The following is a 22,341-nucleotide window of genomic DNA, read 5'->3' as shown; positions in this document are numbered from 1 at the left end:
CAAGAGTGGCTACTGTTAATACTATGAAGGAAGCCTCAGAGTTGACCACATTTACCCCAGGCCCACCTGCCATCATATCAAAGTGATTTACTTCACCACCTGTGTGGGTTTATTTTGTTGGATTCAATGCAGACCATTTTTTTCAAACTTCCAGACTGAGGAAGACCGCAAGAATGTTCTCAGGCTGCAAGACCTGGTAGATAAATTACAGGCAAAGGTGAAATCATACAAGAGACAAGCTGAGGAGGCTGTAAGTATCTTTAAGCCCTTGAGGGAAGAAGAAAACTTTGTTGGGGGTAGAAAGTCTATTAAGAGATTGTGTTAATGAGAAAGAAAGAGACCAAGTAAGAATACGTCATTCTTATTTTAAGAGAGATGATATAAATATGAATTTACCCCCAAATCCTAATTATAGAATAAGACCTCAAGACGAGATATTTTTATTATTAAGCAATTTGTAGGGGTTGGGGGAAAAAAAGAAAATTCCAAATAACCCACCTTACTTGATAGCTGGAAAGAATATCCAGCAGAAAATCTAACACCATGATAAATATTCCTCTCCCTCTAGAAATGCACAAAATCAATTGTTCCCAAAAGCCAAACAGAAATCTTTTACCCCAGCTGACTCCTTCCCTCACTACCACTGTCATCAGCAGGGACTTATCCCTGCACATTCGCTGTAGCAAATTAGGATGTGTTGGAAGATTCTCCAGCTTCACTTTTCCTGGTTGTTCCCCACTCTTCCAGACACAATGTAGTGGGTAAGAGGTAAGAAAAGGGAACACGAAAGGGAGAGGCACGAATGGTAGTAAGTCCAACCAACAAAGGGCATACTTTCTTCCTATCCCCATCCCCCCACCCGCAGCGTCTCTGTATACCAGAGTCAAAATATATGGCAAAAACATTTCAACTGGGATTTTCCCAAAGTTAGAATTTGACCTTACATTTACTGTCTAACCTCTGTGAGCGAGCACACATGGGTCTCTTCCTCCTTTCCACTCAGTCCATACATCGTAAATAGACTTCACGTATACATGGGTTTGACATAATGAGCTCGTCTCTTCCATTTCAAAACTATTTCTTCTTCCATTCTTTAGAGTAAAAAATGTAATCGAAGTTACAAGTTCTGTCTGGATTTGAAATCAGATATGACAAACAAACCATAAGAAGGAAATATCTGAGTTGAGGAAATAATCCTGTTTGTGACAAGTGCAATGAGAACCACAAAGTCTAACTCTCACAACTTTATTCTTAGGAGGAACAATCCAATGCTAATCTTGCCAAATTCCGCAAGCTCCAGCACGAGCTGGAGGAGGCCGAGGAACGGGCTGACATTGCCGAGTCCCAGGTCAACAAGCTGCGGGTGAAGAGCCGGGAGATTCACACACAAGTCAGTGCAGAGTGAACACATCTGCCTGATGCTGCCAAGGGGCTGAAGAAATGCACAAAATGTGCTATTTTGGGTCACTTGCTTTGTGATGTTTTTCTCTTAATGTTGAATAAATAAAAACTACAGTGAACTGATAAACTGAACCAGACTCATTTATTTCCAAAATTATTTATTCTCAAACCCAGTTCTCACCTAGCTATTATTTTTTTAACATTATATATGGCTTTGTGGAACATTCAATATTTGTACCTCCCTCACCACCCAGCATCCCCTTTCCCATCTCCAGCTCCACCACACACACACACACAATTATCTTTTACTGGACTTAATTTTATTAAATCTCTCTAGACTGTTACAAATGACTAAGGAAACCACTCACTGAGGTTACGCCTTCAGACAGGACACACTCACGCACCCACTCCGCAGGTGGTTACTGAGCATCTACTATGCGCCGGGCCCTGCTCTCAGTACTATGGGAATAGCAGTGAACAAAGCACAGTTCCCTCCCTCTGGGAACTTATATTCTGCAAGGAAAGAAAGGCAGTCAACAAATAAGAAGCTGTGTCTACTAGATTTAAAATAGATAATCAACAAGAACCTACTGTATAGCACAGGGAACTCGGCTCAGTATTCTGTAATAACCTAAATGGGAAAAGAATTTGAAAAAGAATGGATACTTGTATGGGTATAAATGAATCACTCTGCTGTACACCTGTAACTAACACATCATTGTTAATCAACTATACTCCAACATAAAATTTTTGTAAAAAGATCTACAAAAAAAATAAGAAGCTGTGTAATGTGTCAGATAAGTGCTCATGAGAAATAAAAAAAGTAAGAGGGAGGCAGTTAGTACTTTGTAGAGAGGAGTCAAGCAAGGCCTCTCTAAGAAAAACACGTTTGAGCTGAGACCTGAAGGAAGCAAGAGTATTCCAGGCAGAGGGAACAAAAGAAAATGCAAAGGCCCTGAGGCAGGGGCAGTTTGGCATGTCCCAGGGACAGGAAGGAGGCCAGCAGGGCTAGAGGAGAATGAGCAAGATAGTTACGGCATAAGAGAGGAACCTGGGACCCCAGGGATCATGTAGGGCTTCAGGGCCACCTGAGGACTTTTTTCTTCACTCAGAGTGAGATGGGAAATCTTTGGAGTGTTTTGAGCAGAGGAGTGATATTAACACACATTTTAAAAGAATCACTCTGGGGACTTCCCTGGTGGCGCAGTGGTTGAGAATCTGCCTGCCAATGCAGGGGACACAGGTTCGAGCCCTGGTCTGGGAAGATCCCACATGCCGCGGAGCAACTAAGCCCATGCACCACAACTACTAAGCCTGTGCTCTAGAGCCCGCAAGCCACAACTACTGAGCCCGCATGCTGCAACTACTGAAGCCCTCACACCTAGAGCCCGTGCTCTGCAACAAGAGAAGCCACCGCAATGAGAAGCCTCTGCACCACAAGGGAGAGTAGCCCCCTCTCGCCGCAACTAGAGAAAGCCCGTGCACAGCAAAGAAGACCCAACACAGCCAAAATGAATAAATAAATAAGTCTTTAAAAAAAAAAAAAAAAAAAAAGAATCACTCTGCTGCTTTGAGAATACACTGAAGGGGGCAGAGGTAGAAACTGTGAGACCAGTTAGGAGCCTACTGCAAAATAAAAGATAAAAAATGACAGTGGCGACATAGTATGAGTGTGTTTCAGGTTTGGTAATTGCAATCATTGTTGCTTTTGTTGTGGTCATCCATGTACAATGCTTCGTGTCAGTCTATTTATCTCTTGTAAAAATAAAATACAGTGTGTGTGTGTGAAAAAAAAAAAAAAAAAAATGACAGTGGCTTAGACCAGAGAGATAGGCCCTGGGAGATGACGAGAAGCAGATGGATTCTAGGTGTACTGTGAAGGTAGCGCACATAGGGTTTTCTGACAGATTGGATGGATGAGTGGGTGAGAGAGAGAGAGAGAGAGAGAGAGAGAAAGGACTTATGAAAAGAGAAAGAATAAAACAAGAAAGATTTAGTGCAGTATAAATATGAGGGGTTTGGTATCTAGAAAGAGAGGAAGCAGTAGAACAAAAATGCAATCTAGACAAAAATTGTACTTTATGCACTCCAGTCCCTCTTCCACCTTCTACCATCCACACTCCCTTGCCTCCCAACCCCTATCAACCTCATTCCTTTACAGTATAAACTGCACAGGCCTCAATCGCAAAAATGTCTAAAATTAATAACAGTTTAAAACAAAAAAATTCAAAATACTCTCCTAAATTAAATTTTGGATCAAAGAGGAAACCAAAAGTAGAATCACAAGAACTTCTAGAAGTAGGGCTTCCCTGGTGGCGCAGTGGTTGAGAATCTGCCTGCCAATGCAGGGGACACGGGTTCGAGCCCTGGTCTGGGAAGATCCCACATGCCGCGGAGCAACTAGGCCCGTGAGCCACAGCTACTGAGCCTGCGCGTCTGGAGCCTGTGCTCCGCAACAAGAGAGGCCGCGATAGTGAGAGGCCCGCGCACCGCGATGAAGAGTGGCCCCCGCTTGCCACAACTAGAGAAAGCCCTCGCACAGAAACGAAGACCCAACACAGCCAAAAATAAATAAATAAATAGATAAATTAAAAAAAAAAAAAAACTTCTAGAAGTAAACATAAGAGTAAATCTTTGTGACCTTGGTTTACACAAAGATTTCTTAGATGCCAACACCAAAAGCACAAGCCATGAGAGAAAAAATTGATAAACTGGATTTCATCAAAATTCAGTTTCTGCACTTTGAAAAAGACTGTTAAAGAGAATGAAAGGACAAGCCACTGACTGAGAAAAAGTATTTGCAAATTATACCCCTGATAAAGGACTTGTGTCCAGAATACATATAGAAATCTATATCTTCACTAAAAAGAAAACAAATCACCCAATTTTTAAAGAGCCAAAAGATTTAAACAAACATTTCACCAAAGAAGATATACACAGAGCACATGAAAAATGCTCATCATGAATCATTAGGGGACTAATAATTAAAACATAATGAGATATCACAACACACCTATTACAATGACTAAAAGTCCAAGTGTTGGCCAAGAGGTGGAGGTACTGGACCTCTCACACCGGCTAGTGGTCATGTAAAACAGCATAACCATTTTGGAAAATAGTTTGGCAGCCTCTTAAAAAGTTAAGAAATTACCCATTTGTTCCAGTCGTTCCACTTCTAGGTATTTACTCAAGAGAAATGAAAACATATGTCCACACAAATATTCATAGCATATTTATCTGTACTAGCCCCAAACTGAAAACCACCCAAATGGCCATTAACAAGTGAATGGATAAACACATTGTGGTAAATCCATATAATGTAATACTACAAAATGATAAAAATAAACTATTGGGCTTCCCTGGTGGCGCAGTGGTTAAGAATCCGCCTGCCAATGTAGGGGACACGGGTTCGAGCCCTGGTCCAGGAAGATCCCACATGCCGTGGAGCAACTAAGTCCATGCACCACAACTACTGAGCCTGCGCTCTAGAGCCCGAGAGCCACAACTACTGAAGCCCACGCACCTAGAGCCCGTGCTCCACAACAAGAGAAGCCACCGCAACGAGAAGCCCGCACACCGCAACGAAGAGTAGCCTCCGCTCGCCACAACCAGAGAAAAGCCCGCCTGCAGCAACGAAGACCCAACGCAGCCAGAACAATAAATAAATAAAATAATAAAATAAATAAATTTTTTTTAAAAAAATGATAAAAATAAACTATTAACACACACAAAAACATGGATGGATCTCAAAATAATAATGCTGATGGAAAGTAGCCAGACCAAAAAAGTGTAGACTCTATTATTCCATTTATATAAAATTCTAGGGAAAAAAAATGAATCTATAGTGACTGAAAGCTGACTAGTGGTTGCCTAGGGATAGAGAGGCAGGATTTATGGGAGGCACAGAAGGACAGTAGGATGTATTACAAAGGACCAGGAGAAAATTTTGGGGGTGATGGACATGTTCATTATCTTGATTCAGATGATGGTGTCACAGTGTATACATATGTCAAGACTCTTTAAATATGTACAGTTCGTTATACATCAATTATATCCCCATAAAGCTGTTAAAATTTTTCATTGGGGGAAATACTACAATTATAGTGCTTTGGGAAAATAATAATTAGGATACTGTATGTCAAACTTTAAAGCCAGAGTTATAATTTTTGATAGGAATTACATTAAATCTATTTACCAGTTTGGGGAAAATTAGCTTACTTACTATGTTGATTCTTCCAATTCGTGAATAAAGTATGTTTTTCCATTTATTTAGATCTTCTTCAATTTCTGTCTTCCTTGTTTTACAGTTTCCAGCATACAAGTCCTGTACATGTTTTGTTAGATTTACACCTAAATTCTTTTTCTTTCTTTTTGTTTTTAAGTAATTGTAAATTGTATTGTATTTCTTTCTTTTTTTTTTTTTTTTTTGGCTGCATTGGGCCTTTGTTGCTGCACGCAGGCTTTCTCTAGTTGCAGCGAGTGGGGGCTACTCTTCATTGCGATGCGCGGGCTTCTCATTGCGGTGGCTTCTCTTGTTGTGGAGCACGGGCTCTAGGCACGCAGGCTTCAGTAGTTGTGGCTCTCAGGCTCTAGAGCACAGGCTCAGTTGTTGTGGTGCACGACCTGAGTTGCTCCATGGCATGTGGGATCTTCCCGGACCAGGGATCAAACCTGTGTCCCCTGCATTGGCAGGCAGATTTTTAACCACTGCGCCACCAGGGAAGTCCCTGTATTTCTAATTTTGGTGTCCACATGTTCACTGCTAGCATACAGCCTAAAGAAATACAACTGATTTTTGTATGTTTATGTTATACCCTGAAACCCTACTGAACTCACTTCATAGTTCTGAGTTTGGGGGGAAATTCTTTGGGATTTTCTACATCAACAATCATGTACCTCAGAAAACAACCACTTAAGGTGAATCTAAATTAATTAAAATGAAGTCCAAAATTACACAGTAAATTGTGGGGAAAAAGTCTGATTGGGATTTTATCATAAAAATCAAGCCAGAACTACTGAAATAAATTTATTTTCTCTTACACTTCACAAGATTTACGTTATAACTGCATCTCTGTTAATTCTTAGAACAAAGAATGAATCAATGTTGGAGTTGGGAGGAAAGGAACATCCTTCTCACAATCTTGTATGATGTGGCACCCTTTATGTTTAACTTTTGCAATGCAATCATAAAGAATGTCCTTTTTTGCAAAAACTGTATGATGTCTTCATTGATATTTTAAGGGTCTTCCTAATCCTTTGATCCTAAACTCACTCCCTTGAAGCACTTATTGGATCATCATTGTCCATGTTCAGAACTTTAATTATTAACTAGTTCAGTGCTGCTGCATCACCCTGGCCAGTGGCTTTGCAAAATTCAAGCAGGTTTCTAATACCACTTTCATCAACTTCATTAAATTCTGAAAATTTTGCAGTATTTGTCATTTTATTTTGCAGTCATGTTGCACTGACTATTGCATATTTACAACACCTGATAATTAGTATGCTCATGTACTAGGGAATAACAAAACTGACTCCATATCAGATCTGTTTCTTTTACTTTAACCTTTGAACTTTATTGTTTTTGCTACAACTTAATGTTGCCTATAGCCTGAAATATACAGGATAGCCAATTCTCAAGGCTCTGGCCTTTACAGGTGTAACACTTTTCCATTCATAGAGAGATAAAAAGTTGCAGAACAGAGAATAACATTTGTCTTGTTGGAGGTTTACAGGAACACCATGACCTGACCTAAGTGGACAGTGCAAAAACAAAGGATTCCGACACCAAGTTTGCAACAGCTAACAACACTCTCTCCCCTTTTAGTATAAAAAAAGCCTGAATTCTACCTCGGGGAAGATGGTTCTAGCCCATCTTACCTGAGGACCCTAGCCCACCATCTTCTCGGTCTGCTGGCTTTCCGAATAAAGTCACTATTCCTTGCCCCAACCACTCGTCTCTCGATTTGTTGACCTGTTGTGCGGCAAGCAATATGAGCTTGGGCTCCGTAACAATCATTAGAGAATACTTATTGTTTTCTTATGCCACATCACTACTGTGGAGACTCTAATAACAGGCATTTACTACTGCAAACCTTAAAACAGTCATACCCTTTGCCCAGAAAGTCTATTCTATAAATATCGTAAAGATATGCATAAACATATGCACACATATGTTTACAGGAATATTTAAAAGAAAAAAAAATTAGCGCACCCTAAGTGCCCCAAAATAGAAAACTGAGTACAGTCATAGGATGGAACGATATGTAACTATTAAAAATCATGATGTAGAAGAAGAGTTAATATCATGGTAAAATTTCCCATAATCTGTTAAGTTGTAAAGGCAGAATACAAAACCATGCTTACAGGCTGATACCCTAATTATGTATTTGTTTAAAGCACGTGTTTAAAAAAAAAAAACAACTGTGTATGTGTTTACAAACATAAAAAAAAAGTGTAAAAGGACTTAAATTTTTCCTTCAGTATGTTTATGTTTTTCAATCTTTCTACAATGTGTACCTCACTTTGGGAATTTTTTTAAAGGCTCTAATTTTTAAATACAATAAATAAAAGGAACGTGCTTCTTAAGAGGACTTCATATCCAATTCTCATCAAAGACATGGGTATAACTGACAAGAGAAAGGTGAAGAGGAGAGGGTCATTTGATGGACAAGACCATTAGCACAACTACTAAAAGCTGTTGCCTTTCAGCCAAGTTTTCCGTAAGCATTAACATTCCAGGGCTAACACAGCAGCTGTCGGTGAGCAAACTTAAAATTCTGCCTCCTGGCTGTGACAGAGGTTTGGGCACATGTTACATTGACACCAGTGTCCCCAGGCACCTTCACTGCGGACTTAGTCCGTCACATTTTCCTAAGTGGGAAGCTGAAGAATCAGCTGTGGGCAGATGCAAAGAACCTTACTTATTTAAGGATGGAATTTACCAGCCTGATTCTTCCCTCCTGGCTCCAAGCGCCACCAAGATGCTGCTTCCGGAGCCCACAAGAGAAAAAGAAAGCCTCTTCGCTGATGAAGGAGAAAAACATTCCCCTTGGGGAACACACCCAAAACAGGGCTTTTCTTATATTATAGTAGCCTGACCTTCCCAAGAGGGCGGGCTATTTTCTCAGCTCCTCACAGAAACAACGGCTTATGGCTCTCTCTCGGGGAAACTGAGGTACAACACAGGGGGAGCCCTCAAATTATGAAAAATGTTGTTAGGAGGATGATGGGAAAGGTGGTATCTTTGGAGCAACAGGATCATATTTTTCTCCGGTATATTCTGAAAAATTGTTCTATTGATACCCACAGTTTTTAGCACCCAAAAATGGATTTAGCCCTATATATTACATAAGTATATGTATACGCAATGTAATAAAATGCCTATAAACGTACTGAAAAACTTCAAATGGAATTTGGCGACTTGAGAATTTTCAGAAATTTCCTTGCGGCCCAGTCACGTCAAGAGCCGGGGGTTCGAATTCCCTCGCCACTTCCGGCTTCACACCCTCCCACCACACGCACAGTTAAGCTCTGGAATCGCGGAGCTGACGAGAAAGGCCTGCCTCTCTCACAAACTCCAAACGTACACTCACCGGCCAGAGCCCCTCACCGTCTCCAGGCTGGTCCCAACCACGGGGGGGAATCACTTCCAGCCTTTCCTTCCCCGCTGGCGCACTCCTCCCATGATGCCCCGGGGCGCACCCCTCCCATGATGCCCTGGGGCGCACCGGAAGCAACTCCTCACCTCTCTGGGAAATTGAAACCAGCTTTCTTCTCCGTAGTTACCGGGTGTTTCCTTGGAAGTCCACGGCTGCTGATTTTTTTCACGTGTTTTCAATACTGTGATCCACCCACCCTCCCCGAACTAGATGGTAAGCTGTTTGAGAGAACCAACTTCTAATCCCCAATGCCTGGAACGGTGTCTTTGTAAGCCATTTGCTAAATGAAGAGCAGCTAAACTTTTTGTTTGACAGAGTGAAGCAAAGCTGAGTAGAAAAACAGCAGATAACAGAGCCAACGCGCAGCAGAGAATATGGAAGAATAGCGTTACCTTTATAATAACAGCTGGCATTTAAAACTCTAAATCCTTACCTTAGTTTGCAAGGCTCTAAGCATCTGGTCCCTAGCTGCTTCTGCCACTTCATTCCTTGCTACTGTATCCCTGGCTCCTTTCATCCCTGCCCTACTGGCCTTTATTCTGTTCTTGTGCAGGCAAGTTCGCCTCCCAGAGCCTTTGCATTTGTTTCCTCTGCCTGGAATACTGTGCCCCATTGATATTCTCCTGGCTTGCTCTTTCTCTAAGTGCTCAAATATCATCTCTTTAGAGAAACTTATCCTGATTGATCCATTTCAAACCCACACAGCCACTGTTTCCTTATCCTAATTTTCCTTTCCTTCAGAGAATTTATCACTAATTGACATTTGATATGTTTGTTTGTTGTCTGTCCTCACATACACACACACTAGAATAGAATTTCCATGAGGGCAGAGACTTTGCCTGTTCTGTTCCCTAGTGCTTAAAATCTTCCCAGCATGTAGTAAGCCCTCAATGAATGTTTGATGAATAAACAATTGAATAAGTGCATGCTCCCTGTTACCGGCTCTGTGCATTACAGCTTCAAAATTAGCAATTCCATATGTGAATTTCATCACCATCCTGGTTTTGTGAGAGATCTCAAGCTGGTTCCATCTAGCCCCATCTTGGTCAAGTTTGAGGATTTTGCCATCATACCCCCAACCACCTTTTGGGTAGGGTGATAAATTTATCTGGGTTTGCCCAGGATTGTCCTGATTTGAAAACTGAAGTCTCAGGAATCTCTTCAATTCCAAGCAAATTAGGAAGGTTGGTCACCCTGCTCTGAGGTATCTAGGCTCCATCTTCCTCGTCTTGTTTTATTGTTGTGAGTGTGTGGAATGAGGGGGTGGGGGGTGGCGGTGACTTAAGAGTGTTCTGGGCCATCTGGAGAGGAAATTGGCTATATGTAGTGGGTAGAATGGGAGGGCTGGATGGACAGTAGTGAGGCTGTGGTCAGCTGATGGGCCTTACCAAACAGCAACAAAAAGGAGATGAAAGAACAACATAGAAGATGCTGTCCTGGCTTCCAGAGCCCTCTGGCACAGGCAATGGTTGGTACATTCTCTAGAGAAAGTTCCTGGCTTCTAAGTCTCAGGCTCTGCTGTTGACATGGCCTCACCCACTCCATGTCACTTTCAAAAAGTAGCCTATCATGCATTTCTTGACTCAGTTGTCACAAGAACCCCATGAGTTAGGTATTGTTATTATCCCCATTTTACAGATGAAGAAACTGAGGCTCAGAAAAGTAGAATAAGTTGCGCAAATTCAAATAGTTTAAATAGTGAAGTCAGGATTTGAACCTCAGTATTCTGACTCTCAAAGTCCACTCTTAGTCACTACATTATCATGCAGCTCTTAACAATGTAAATATACATTTGGGCTATGCCTAGCCAAGGGCATAAAATCTTTTTTTTTTTTTTTTTTAGGCTATGTTGTTTCATACCCCAACAGTTGAAATTAAAAGTAATTGATCACGCGTTTCTTAGTTCTAATGAGGCTTTAAGCACTGAAGAAACCAACAAAAAAAATACAACTACTAGACAAAAAAGGGCAAATGACATAGACCCTAACTCTCACAGGCATCAGTCAAGATTATGAGGCCAGATAAGAAAGTCTCCAGTTTACTGGACAGACCTAACTGGTAGAATTTCTTCTCTGAACACAATGTTCCCAGGCCATGCACACACTCTCTCCATGATATTTTCAGAGAAGGATGCCTCGTTTGTGTGTAATTCTGAGAAGCATGTATAATTCTGAGAGCGTTAGTGTCTTAACAGGATCTTGCAAAGCCAGAAACAGCTGTCTTGTAGTGAAAACACAAACTGGACTTGGATTCAAACCAGACCTGTTCTAGCTCCCATTCTGCCACTTACTAGCTGTATGACTAGTCACTTAATCTTGCCAAGCCTCAGTTTTCCAACCTGTAAAACTGATAAATCTATGTCCTCACTGATTGAAGGAAAATCAGTTTAAATATTTCTCTGGATAATCCCCCATCAACTTTTTGCTTTGCAAAATTGTAGTGTATAAATGCCAGCAGTATGGAAGTTTATGTATTGCGCTTGAAAGAGTTCTGAACTAGCGCTCTTGGATCTAAGAGTAGAATGGGAAGGGGGGTCTGTCTAATTAATTAGCATTAATTAGGTAACCTGTCCAGAACCTCAGTTTCTGATTCTGTAACATCAGGGTTAGATTAGGTAATATTCAAGGTTCCCCTTTAGTTCTGGATCTAATATTCTCACTCAATATTTTTAATTAGGCGATTAAATATAAATTTGTATCATTCACTAATGTACCTGTCCTGTGACTTTTGCCCAGAAATTTCTGTTTCTGGCTGGGGAACTTCTTGCTGCTTTTGGAAATTTCATCTGTTACATAGCTCTTAGATAGTTGTAACGGGTAAGGGATGATCCTCCTATCAGCACAATGAACTGCCCTTTCTTCTCAAGTAGCCCTCTGCGGAATGAACTTGATTACACTTGTTTCCTGGGCCTCTCTATTTGGCCCTACTGCTGCTTTCTCCATCCAAATCTGCATTTCCTCTGAATGCGCCTTATATAGTGATTGGTGGAGAGATTTGCTCCCAAGGAAATCAGGAAAACTTTTTCCTCCTCCTTAACACCTGCTCACTCCTTAATCCTTGCCTTCAAAGCTTCCACCCCCACCTTCCTGCTGACATTAATGTCAGGATCACCTCTCTGACTGACCCAATGCCCTTTTCATGGCCCTCCTTTTCTCCATCTTTTCTGTAGAGCTTTTTACTATATCCTCTCTCTTGAAAATACCACCCTCTCGAAAATACCACCTCCCTTGACTTCTTCTGACACTAATAATGAAGTTCCCATCACTTTAGAGTTGACAAAATGATTTTGTAACAAGACTGGAGAAAACCCTCATTGACAGAACTCCTCTCAGGGTTGGGAGAGATGGAATGATGGTGTGGGGTGTGAGCTGGGGGACTACAGGGCATAGTGGTGGGATAAAGATGAAGCTCCCAAAGGGAATATGTGAGTGAAAATAGGTGATCACCAAACTTTCTAAGGATAAAAGTGGTGTTCTTTACTTGAGGACTTTTATTTTGTTGAGTAACCAGATGAATAGGCATGCAGGTCAATGGCAGAGCTAAACAGCCCCATGTAACAGAGGAACAACTGAGTACCCGTAGGGGTTGGGCAGACACCTCAGGGGAAGAAAGGAAATCAACCACCTGCATCAGCGTGAAGGAAAATGGACTTCGTGGAAGTCATTGCTGATGGAAACTGAATACTTTAGGGGATGTAATATAATCCTCTTCTAGTCTGCTCTACAAAATCTTCAGTAAAGCCTGCATTGCTCACTTATGTTTTTTGTGCTAGCGGATTATTTGCCAAGGTCTGTGTCAAGGTTGATACAGATTGAAGCATACTGTTTGGCACTGGCTGAAAAGAGACTGCCTGCGGAGACAGCCACATCTTGACAGTATCTCATTTGATCCCCACACTATCCTCATGACTTGGGCAGAAACAGAATTATGTTTCTGATTTTGCAGCGGAAGGAGGAAACATCACAGCTGCGAAGAGAGGTGATGGGACTTGCCATTTATGGCAGTAAATGACAGAAGTAAATTATGGATCCACGTGGCTCTTTTGACTCCAGCAAGATCTCACTCAGGTATTTGTTTACCTGAAGAATAACCTTTTTTTTTTTCCACTCTTTTTGTCTTCATTTCCGTCTCTCACCTCCTCAACACGCAGCCTTTCTCTGAGAACCCAACTTCCTTAATAAGTTCAACTATCAACTGCATACAGGTGACACCCTCATACTCACAGACCTGCATCTTCAGTCTTAATGTCTCCTGTATGTAAACTTTGAATCCTTATCTCTACCTACTTAGCTGGATATCACCATCATCTCAATCTCAATCTGTCCAAAATCTAAATTCATATTTCCCCCCCTTCAGTATTTCTCCTGGGCTGGTATCATGCCCCTAGATTTCTAGGCTGCAATGAGGGCTGGATGAAAGGTAGGATCCTCTGATTCCTTTTTCCTCCTCAAACTCGGCATCATCAAAGTCTTGTGGATCCTGCCTTCAGGGTATCCCTTGGGTTTTCTCTTTCCTTTTACATCTCATTTCTGTACTGCTTAATCAAGGCCCTCTTCATTTTACACCATGATTATTTTTATATTCAATGCAAATAGATATTACTTGCATGTTTAATATTATGTTGAGAGGATTGTAATATATTAATGTGGGATAGGGCCTCGAAAAATAAGTCTAGAGGACTTCCCAGTGGTCCAGTGGGTAAGACTCCATGCTCCCAATGCACGGGGCCCGGGTTCGATCCCTGGTCGGGGAACTAGATCCCACGTGCATGCCACAACTAAAGATCCCGCATGCCACAAAGAAGATCTCACATGCCGCAACTAAGACCTGGAGCAGCCTAAATATATAAATAAATATTAAAAATAATAATAATAAGTCTAGAGCTCAGAGAGGTCTTAAATGAGCTAAACATATTCCTTTCACCTCCTGGGGTTCTCTTTTTGCCAGGCCTAAACGGGACAGTGAGGCAGACAACTTCAAGCCCACACAATACTCTTCTTGAACCTACGGGATGGACCCGGAGATACCAGGGGACAATCACTGTGAAAGCCAGCCCTCTGGTGCTATGGAGAATTTTAACACAGATCTGAATTTATAGGGTCATCCAGGGGTTAATTCCAACTGCCCACCTACTCCCATAAATCATATCAGAGCCTGTATAATCATCTTGGCAAGTTGTACACCAAGATTTTCTAAATAGTTGCTAAGTGGTTCTAGGACCCCAGGTTCTCCCTCTCCATTATATCCTACCATAAGTTCTATACTAATCTTCAGATATATGTGTGTGTCTCCACACACACACGTTCACTTTTCTGCTTAAAACCTTGAAAGGTTCCCCAATGATCTCAGAATAATGTCCTGACTCCTTCCATGGGCATTGGGAGCCCATCACAGACAAGCCCAGCCCACTTCTCCAGCCTCACCTCCATGTTACCCCCAACCCTTCCATCCAGGCTTGCCCATTCCACCTTCCTGAAACACACCCTGGGAAGTCTTGTTTCTAACCACAATCCCTACGTTCCCTAAGCCTGGAACCTCCTCCCTGTACTCTTAAAATCTGCCTCCTTTAAGGGAGAGTAGAGGATAGAGGAAAAGGTGAGGCTTTGGAATCAGCAACCTGGGATTCCAATTCTGGCTCCATTGCCTACTAGCTGTGGGGCCTTTTGGTCAATCACTTAACTCTCTTAGGCCTCAGTTCCCCATATGGACAATGGGAATAATAAGAATATAAACAGTATAACCCCCTAAGGCTTGCAGAGAAAAATAAACATAATAAAATATACAAAAATGCCATGTAAACTGGAAAGAACTATAAAAAGCGTTATTATTATTATTATTATTATCTCCACAGTCACCATCCCCTTCAGATCTCTTCTCTCCTCTCCAAAGCAGTATCATTATCATTAATAACAATTCTGAGAATATTTTACATACACAACATACCTTCCGGGTTTTAAATACCTTGTCCATACATCTAGTCCACTGTGCATCTCACTCATCTTGGCACTTAACCTTGGAAAAGTAATTTATCTTTTCGTGTCTATGTACTCTCTTCCCATGTCCATTATCACCTCCTTTGGAGCAATGTCCCTATTTCATATCTTCTTTCCCCATTGCCAGCACTCAAAAGTGATGGGCTTGCAAAAGTGAAAGGTTATAGGCATTGGCTCTAGAGCCAGAGAGGATTTGAATCCCATTTCTGCCACTTACTAGTTGTGTGGCCTTAGGCAGTTTATTTAAACTCTCAGTGGCCCAAATTTCTTCAGCCATAAAATGGGAATGATGTTAGCACCTACCCCACAAAACTATTGTGATGCTTAAGTGAGCCAATATGGATAAAGCCTGGCACGTAGTGAGTTCTTAATAAATATAAACAATTACTATTAAGTGAGACTGAGTCTGATTCCATTCTTTTCTGCCTTATCACTTCAGCCCTCTTTCAACACAGATTCCCCATGAATCGTCCTTATTCATTTATACACAGGAACAAAATCTACTGAGCATCTGTTACATACAAAAGACTGTCCCTTGGATAAGCAGCTGTGTTTATGCCTGATCACTCTCTGTTGCTTTCTTCTGGGCCAAATGGTACTAAGAATGAGACAAGTTCTCTGTGGATTGCAGCCTTCAGCCTTCTCCTCTTGTTTTCTCAAGCAGGGAATAAGATGGTGTTCCAACATCAGATCACCAGGTTCAAAAAAGTTCTTCATATTTTTTTACTGAAAGCCTTCTCAGGCCCCTTAACATGCTAGTATTTATGGTGAATCTCCAGCAACAGGGAATAGAGTTGGCCACATTTCCTGAACTCATTTAGCCACGGGACCTTTTATTTCACAGTTTCTCTCAGAATCAGCATTCTGTCAAATCTACTTTGGAAAATGCTACGTGGAAGCCCTATTCCTATCTGTTTCTCCTTTGTCCACAATTTCATTTTGACTAATGCAAACTGTCCTTGGAAATGCCTCACCTATATGAGACTACCCACTGGAAGACTAGAGAATCTTTTTTTCTTTTTAATTGAAGTATAGTTGATTTACAATATTGTGTTAGTTTCAGGTGTACAGAAAAGTGACTCAGTTATATTGTTTTCAGATTATATTCCATTATAGGTTATTACAAAATATTGAGTATAATTCAGTACACATTGATCATATACAACATAAACAAGTCAGACTGTATTGCTGTAAATGGCTCTAACTTCTAAAATGTATGGTAATTCCTACATAGTCAAACATTACTTATGTTTCAGCCAAAAAACAACCCCGAGCAACCATAAGAGTTGTCACAAAGACCATGTATTTTCATTAGAACTTCTAGAACTTCCCATGGAACTTATGACTCCTTTTTTTTGTTTGTTTTTTCCTTTAGCTTGCTCATCTGTTTCCCATTCTATAGCAGATTAGAAAAAGGAAAATTGGGCTCACAGAGGCAAACACACTAACCACAGACAATACAGCTGAGTACCTTGCCGTGAAGGTGTAGATATAAAAACTAGAAAGGTGACACAAAAATTCATTGCAACCTAGGAACAATTAGTGCAGGGTAAAATCCGCGAAGAAGCTATAATATCCCTGACAACTTTATTACATCACCTCCCAGGCCCCTGAGTGATCAAGGAAAAGTTGAAGTCTATTCAAGATACTAGATTAAATAAATCAAGATAATGTGTAATACATTTTAGAAAGTTTTCCATCTACAATGGATTTTTTAACAAAATAAATTAATGGATAAGAATAGATGTGTTAGATGGACCTAGAGATTATCACACTAAGTGAAGTAAGCCAGACAAAGACAAATATACGATATCGCTTATATGTGGAATCTAAAAAAAAAAAAAAAATGATACAAATGAACTTATTTACAAAACAGAAGTAGACCTACAGATATAGAAAACAAATTTATGGTTACCTAAGGGGAAAGGGAGGTGGGGGATAAATTAGGAGTTTGGGATTAACATATACACACTACTATATATAAAATAGAAAAACAACAAGGACCTACTGTATAGCACAGGGAACTATACTCAGTATTTTGTAATAACCTATAAGGGAAATGAATCTGAAAAAGAATATATAGATATATACGTGTGTGTGTGTGTGTATGTGTGTGTGTGTGTGTGTGTGTATATATATATATATATGAATCTCTTTGCTGTACACCTGAAACTAACACAACATTGTAAATCAAATATACTACAATTAAAAAATAACGTTTAAAAAAAAAAAGAATGGATGTGTTAAATGGCCAATCTTATGTTTTCCGGAGATTTCTTAGAAGAGGCGCACACCACCTCATGTTTATGATGCTGGGTAAAGGAGATGTACTTAGTATCCATGCTATAGATCATCCATCGCTTGACAATTCACCCTGTGGCTCTGCTCTTCACTGACCTTCTTAGCACACTCTGCCCCAGTTCTGCTCGGCCTCTAGGACTCTCTAAGTCTCAAAGATCTGTGTCCAACGTCAAAATCCCTACGCAGCTGACTTGGCATTATACAGCCTCCGCTGGTCATTTATCCAAGTAACAAGAGTGAAAGATCAGGGCTACGATGCATTTACATCTAAGGAGTAAATGGTGATCCCCCCAAATACAGCCACGTTAGAGTGCTGGGCTTGCACATTTGGGAGTATAAAGGGAGCTGGGGGGCCACACTTTCGACACTGCTTCAACCACAGCATCGCAAGGTAAGTGCTCACAAGTGCCCGCTTTTTTGCTCCGTGTAGCTGTGATTATACCTGATCAGGTTACCTGGAGAGGAGAGAAGGCAACACAGCAGCCTTTGCTGAGGGCCTACTAAGCGTAAGGAACTGTGTTAAGGGCAATATGGGAGACAAGATGGTGAGGCCTTTCAAGAAGCTTCTACAAAGAGTAAAAAGACAAGAATATAAGCAATTATGACACCAAAAAAAAAAAAACTAACCTGCAGGATATAAAGCTGAATATAATACGTAGTTACCCCTCTAATAGTTTAGGTCAGTATTATAATTGCAGTTAGCAAATAAACATGCTAATTTGTGATATCTCTTCTGTGATTGCCTTGAAGTATTATTTGAAATTTTTGTGGTTATGTAAATTTTTTTCTTATGTCAGGATTTCTGGGAGGTGATTGCGGGAAGAAATTCTCCCATGCATTTGATCCATCTCAGAATGCATCCTAGTTTGCTTATTAATGACCAGTGTCCAGACTGCTCATTCATGGCATGCCTTGTGGACTTCGGGCTGGGTCATGTCTGACACTGCAGGAGCATCCCTCAGAGGGATTCTGTAGCTCTAGGAGACTTGCGATGCTTCGATTTCTGGCCACCATCTTCACCAGAATACCTTCTGTCATACATTCACAGGGTTAAGAGAAATCTTGGGGATTTTCTGGTCCATCTGTCTCATTTTACAGAAGGAAACCAAAGCTCAAGGAAATTACAACAGCTACTTTACAGAGCTGGCATTAGAAAACCAAGGTTCTGCCTCCAAGTGTGATTTCGTTTGAACCAAGGATTCAGAATATGACACTTAATCATTTAATCTTTTCCTGAGAAAGTTGTGAGAATTTTAGGATATAGCTGGAGATTATTAGAGACTCATAAAAGGAAGAGACCAAGAGTAGGCGACCAAAGTAGGAAAGCAAGTGTTGAAATGTCTCTTCCTGCCTAAATGGTATTTCACGACATGTTCCCCAGGTTCCATAAAAGTACTGTGTGGTAAATGGGAAGTTTAAGTTAAATTTGATATTGAAAATTATTCAGACTCTTATGGTATCCTGAGATCTTCATGTAGGTTATAAACTTCTGGACTGAGATTCCTTAGTCCCAAATAAGTTGTCAGCTACCCTACCTTCATCTTCTCCAAGAGAATATAGGATATTTAAGAAAGTGCCCTTCCTAGACATCTTAAAGAAGTCTTTCCCATAATTCACAACTTTTCTCTCATTGCCAAAGAATTCAACTTCTGGTCTAAAAGCATCCAAATTACAATCCGGATCATTCCCCTCCCTCCTTCCTTTCTTTTTTGACCCCTCACAGCCCCCTACCCTCAGCCGGAAGCATCATCTCTCTAAGTCCCCATAACACTTCATTTAGACGCTTACAGAATTTGTATTATTCTTCCTTGTTCAAAGATTTATTTGAGCATTTCTCTTAACTGTTCCTAAATTTTGCATTCCTTTAGGGTAGAGACTGTCTTTATCCTTTTTTATACCCCCTTAAGGAGCTGACATGGTACTTTGCACACACAGAAGATACTCAAAAAAATTGTTAATCAGTGCTGTAATTACCCAATTACTTAAAGAATGATGATTTAACCGAAGGGAAAAATGGAAAATTTATTTCCATCCCACACCATCCACCGTGTACTATTTAAATGTAACTAAACTTAGAAAAGTACAATTTCTAGATTTATTTAAACTCTTCATAGTTCATTTGTTCTTTGTTTTGTTTAGTTTTGATTTCTGGAATCACTCTCTCAGAAGCCACTTCATTCCTGAAGGACACTAACCATTGCTTTGGAAACCAAGAAGGTAAGAGTCACTTTCATCTTGATTGGGAATACAATAATTGAAATTAGCAAACAGTGATTTACACATTCTCATTCTTGCCACACTCATAGGAATCTGAAACTGATGAAATTAAAATCCATTACTTAAGTATTTCTAAAGGCAGATTACAAAATATGCAGCTAAGGAAGCAGGGCTTCCCAAATTTGCTCATCACACTAACAGGAATAAAACACACTGCAGAACTTTGACACACAAGCTCCAGGTCAATATACTTAGGTTGGCCCCAAACATGATGTTCGTAGGCTCAAGATTCAGTCTTCACACAAGTCTAACTTTGCTGTTTTTTGAGCAGAGGCGGCACCCCTGAATCCCCTCAGCTGTGTCTTTACTCACAAATGATGCTGAGAGAATAAGGAGAAATGGATTCAAACCTATGTCCACTGTAGTAATAAAAAAAAATTACTCCCCCACCTCAGAATTTGTGTTTATTGGAAGTAATTCTAGACGAATTAGGACCAAGGAAACCACAGTATAATTAAGTCATGACCACACCATTGCTGACAAGATGCAGTAGCTGAGCAATTCCCAGGAGAGGGCTGAAAGTTGAGAGCAGTGTCATAGCGCACTGACAGCAGTAAGAGGGGTTGGGGAGCACTCAGAAGGTGGTGCTGGAGGTCAGGGAGACTGGGATGGCCATCCCCATTGGAAGACCCCTAAAGACAGGAACAGAGGGGATGGTTGGAGGGACACAGCTGTGTAGGGCTGGAAGCAGGTCAAGCTCTCAAAACCAAGAAGCAGATAATTAGGGGACTTTCTGGGGGTAGAGTTTCCAGGGACACCATGAGTCATGCCAAGAGAGTTGGATGAGACCTAACAAGGGGAAGTTTTATCAGCCAAGAATACATGGTTTTAGCCCTGGGTCCCAGAGTACAGTTGTATAAATATGGGGACAAGATCTGACTTAGCAACCGGACGCACACAGCGTGCGTTGAGGGGCTTTGCTTGACAGTGAGTGGTGAGTCATCGGTGTGATGAGGCTACCAGAGGGCAGTCACCACCTCGGGCATGACACCTAGGTCAGGAGAGGTGAGGGCACATGCTGATGGAGGACAACATGTGGTCTGGATGTCACACTTAAGAGATTAACAGGAGTGAGCTCACTGTGATGGTAAAGGAGATGCAGAAGCACATCACGGAAGAAACAGATGAAGACAGCACTGGGGCTACTTAGCCTGGAAAAGAAAAAGCTAAGGAGGGACTTCCCTGGATGTCCAGTGGTTAAGACTTCGCCTTCCAGGCTCAATCCCTGGTCGGGGAGCTAAGATCCTACATGCCTTGCAGCCAAAAAACCAAAACATAAAACAGAAGCAATACTGTAACAAATTCAATAAAGACTTGAAAAATGGTCCACATTAAAAAAAAAAAAAAAAAAAAATGCTAAGGAGAACCCAGAGCAGCCATCAAATGGGTGAAGAGTTGTCTTGTGGGGAGAAGGTTTGAACTCTTTCTGTTGTTACCAAGAGCCGAAAAGAGGATCAAACATCCTGAAGTCACAGAGAGCCAGATTTCAGTTTAAAGCAAGAAGTATCTTTGGCCTGCAGAAACTACCCCAAATGATTTTCCAAAATTTCCAAAAGGGAAAAAAGTCATCTTGAAGGCATTTGAGTAGGCTGGACAACACATTTGCAAGAATATCGCTGAGACAACTCATGCATCATCTAGGCAGTAAAACTAGGAGATACTGGATTCTGAGTCATGGTTAGAGCTGTGGGTGGAAGAAGAAAAATCTCCACCTCAACACACTCAGTGACTTGAATCCCAGACGGAAAGTCTTGTTTTTCTAAGAGACCTAAAGGTATAGTTTGACCATGAGTCATTGTATAGTCTTTCCCCAACTTCAGACTTCATTCTTATACTACTATCACAAATTTTGCAATACCCATTTAAGACCAGTACTGCTAATTCACTTAATATTTTGATTTACCTTGATTCCTTTTTCTTCTTAGATGTGTTTTTCAAAGTTACCCTATATGCTTGCTATGAAAGTCTGGACCGTCTATCTCAGCATCAGCTGAGACATTTATATTCAAAATCTCAAACTCTACTCCAGATCTGCTGAATCAGAATATCTATTTCAACAAGATTCCCAGTTGGATTCCTATGCCCACCAAAGTTTGAGAAAGACTGCTTTATATCACTACTATAAACAGATATTTCACTGTCTCTAAGTGGTTAGCACATATTATTCTATTTTATTCTAACTTTCTTCACATTTTCACAAAATATTATCTCTAAACTTGGGATGCATCTTATAATCAATGAAAGGAGTATTGTAATTAGCAGGGTGTTTTCCTTTATTAGTGGGACACAAAATAGGTTATCTTACAATCGATGGCATCTTACATTTTGCTAAAATAAGGTAATAGACTTTAATATAACTATTAAAATTAAGAAATAGTTGCCTAAAATCATTTTGTATTTGACCATTGGGACCATGCCATGGTTTTGGAAAGAGTGGCTTTATAAAAGCAAAATAATGCTCCCAAACATCACTGTGTTTGAGGCCCTTGAGAACAATTCAGTTTCCTCAGTCCCAACCACAGAGATTCTGTTGCAGATGATTTTGATGTGGATCAACTTTCAACACTTTGGGTAGCAGGCTGAACACTAAGTCAAGCTAAATGACATCAGATCATACACTTGCAGCCTGACGAGATTCCCTCACACTATAGTGCAACCATTCTCAAACTGTGGCCCATGGATCCTTGGAGATTCCTAAGAACTTTTCAAGA

General features: G+C 40.7%; 1 protein-coding gene and 1 long non-coding RNA gene across 2 annotated transcripts in view; one reads left to right on the top strand and one right to left on the bottom strand.

The window, feature by feature from the left end:
* LOC309618861 (myosin-8-like) overlaps positions 1-7,242 on the top strand; it is a 31,886-nt gene extending 24,644 nt beyond the window's left edge. Inside the window, exons 37-38 of the mRNA XM_082373267.1 lie at positions 155-250; positions 1,256-7,242. Coding sequence (XP_082229393.1) covers positions 155-250; positions 1,256-1,405 — 246 coding nt within the window. The 3' untranslated portion in view covers positions 1,406-7,242. The remainder of the gene's footprint in view (positions 1-154; positions 251-1,255) is intronic.
* Positions 1-22,341, bottom strand: part of LOC309618878 — a 272,744-nt gene that overhangs the window by 125,614 nt on the left and 124,789 nt on the right. The gene's annotated exons all lie outside the window — the stretch shown is intronic.

This window comes from Balaenoptera borealis, assembly GCF_965194805.1.
Source record: "Balaenoptera borealis genome assembly, chromosome: 20".
Classification (NCBI taxonomy): Eukaryota; Metazoa; Chordata; class Mammalia; order Artiodactyla; family Balaenopteridae; genus Balaenoptera; species Balaenoptera borealis.
The sequence above is the reverse complement of the archived record's forward strand: the minus strand, read 5'-3'. Positions and strand labels throughout refer to the sequence as shown.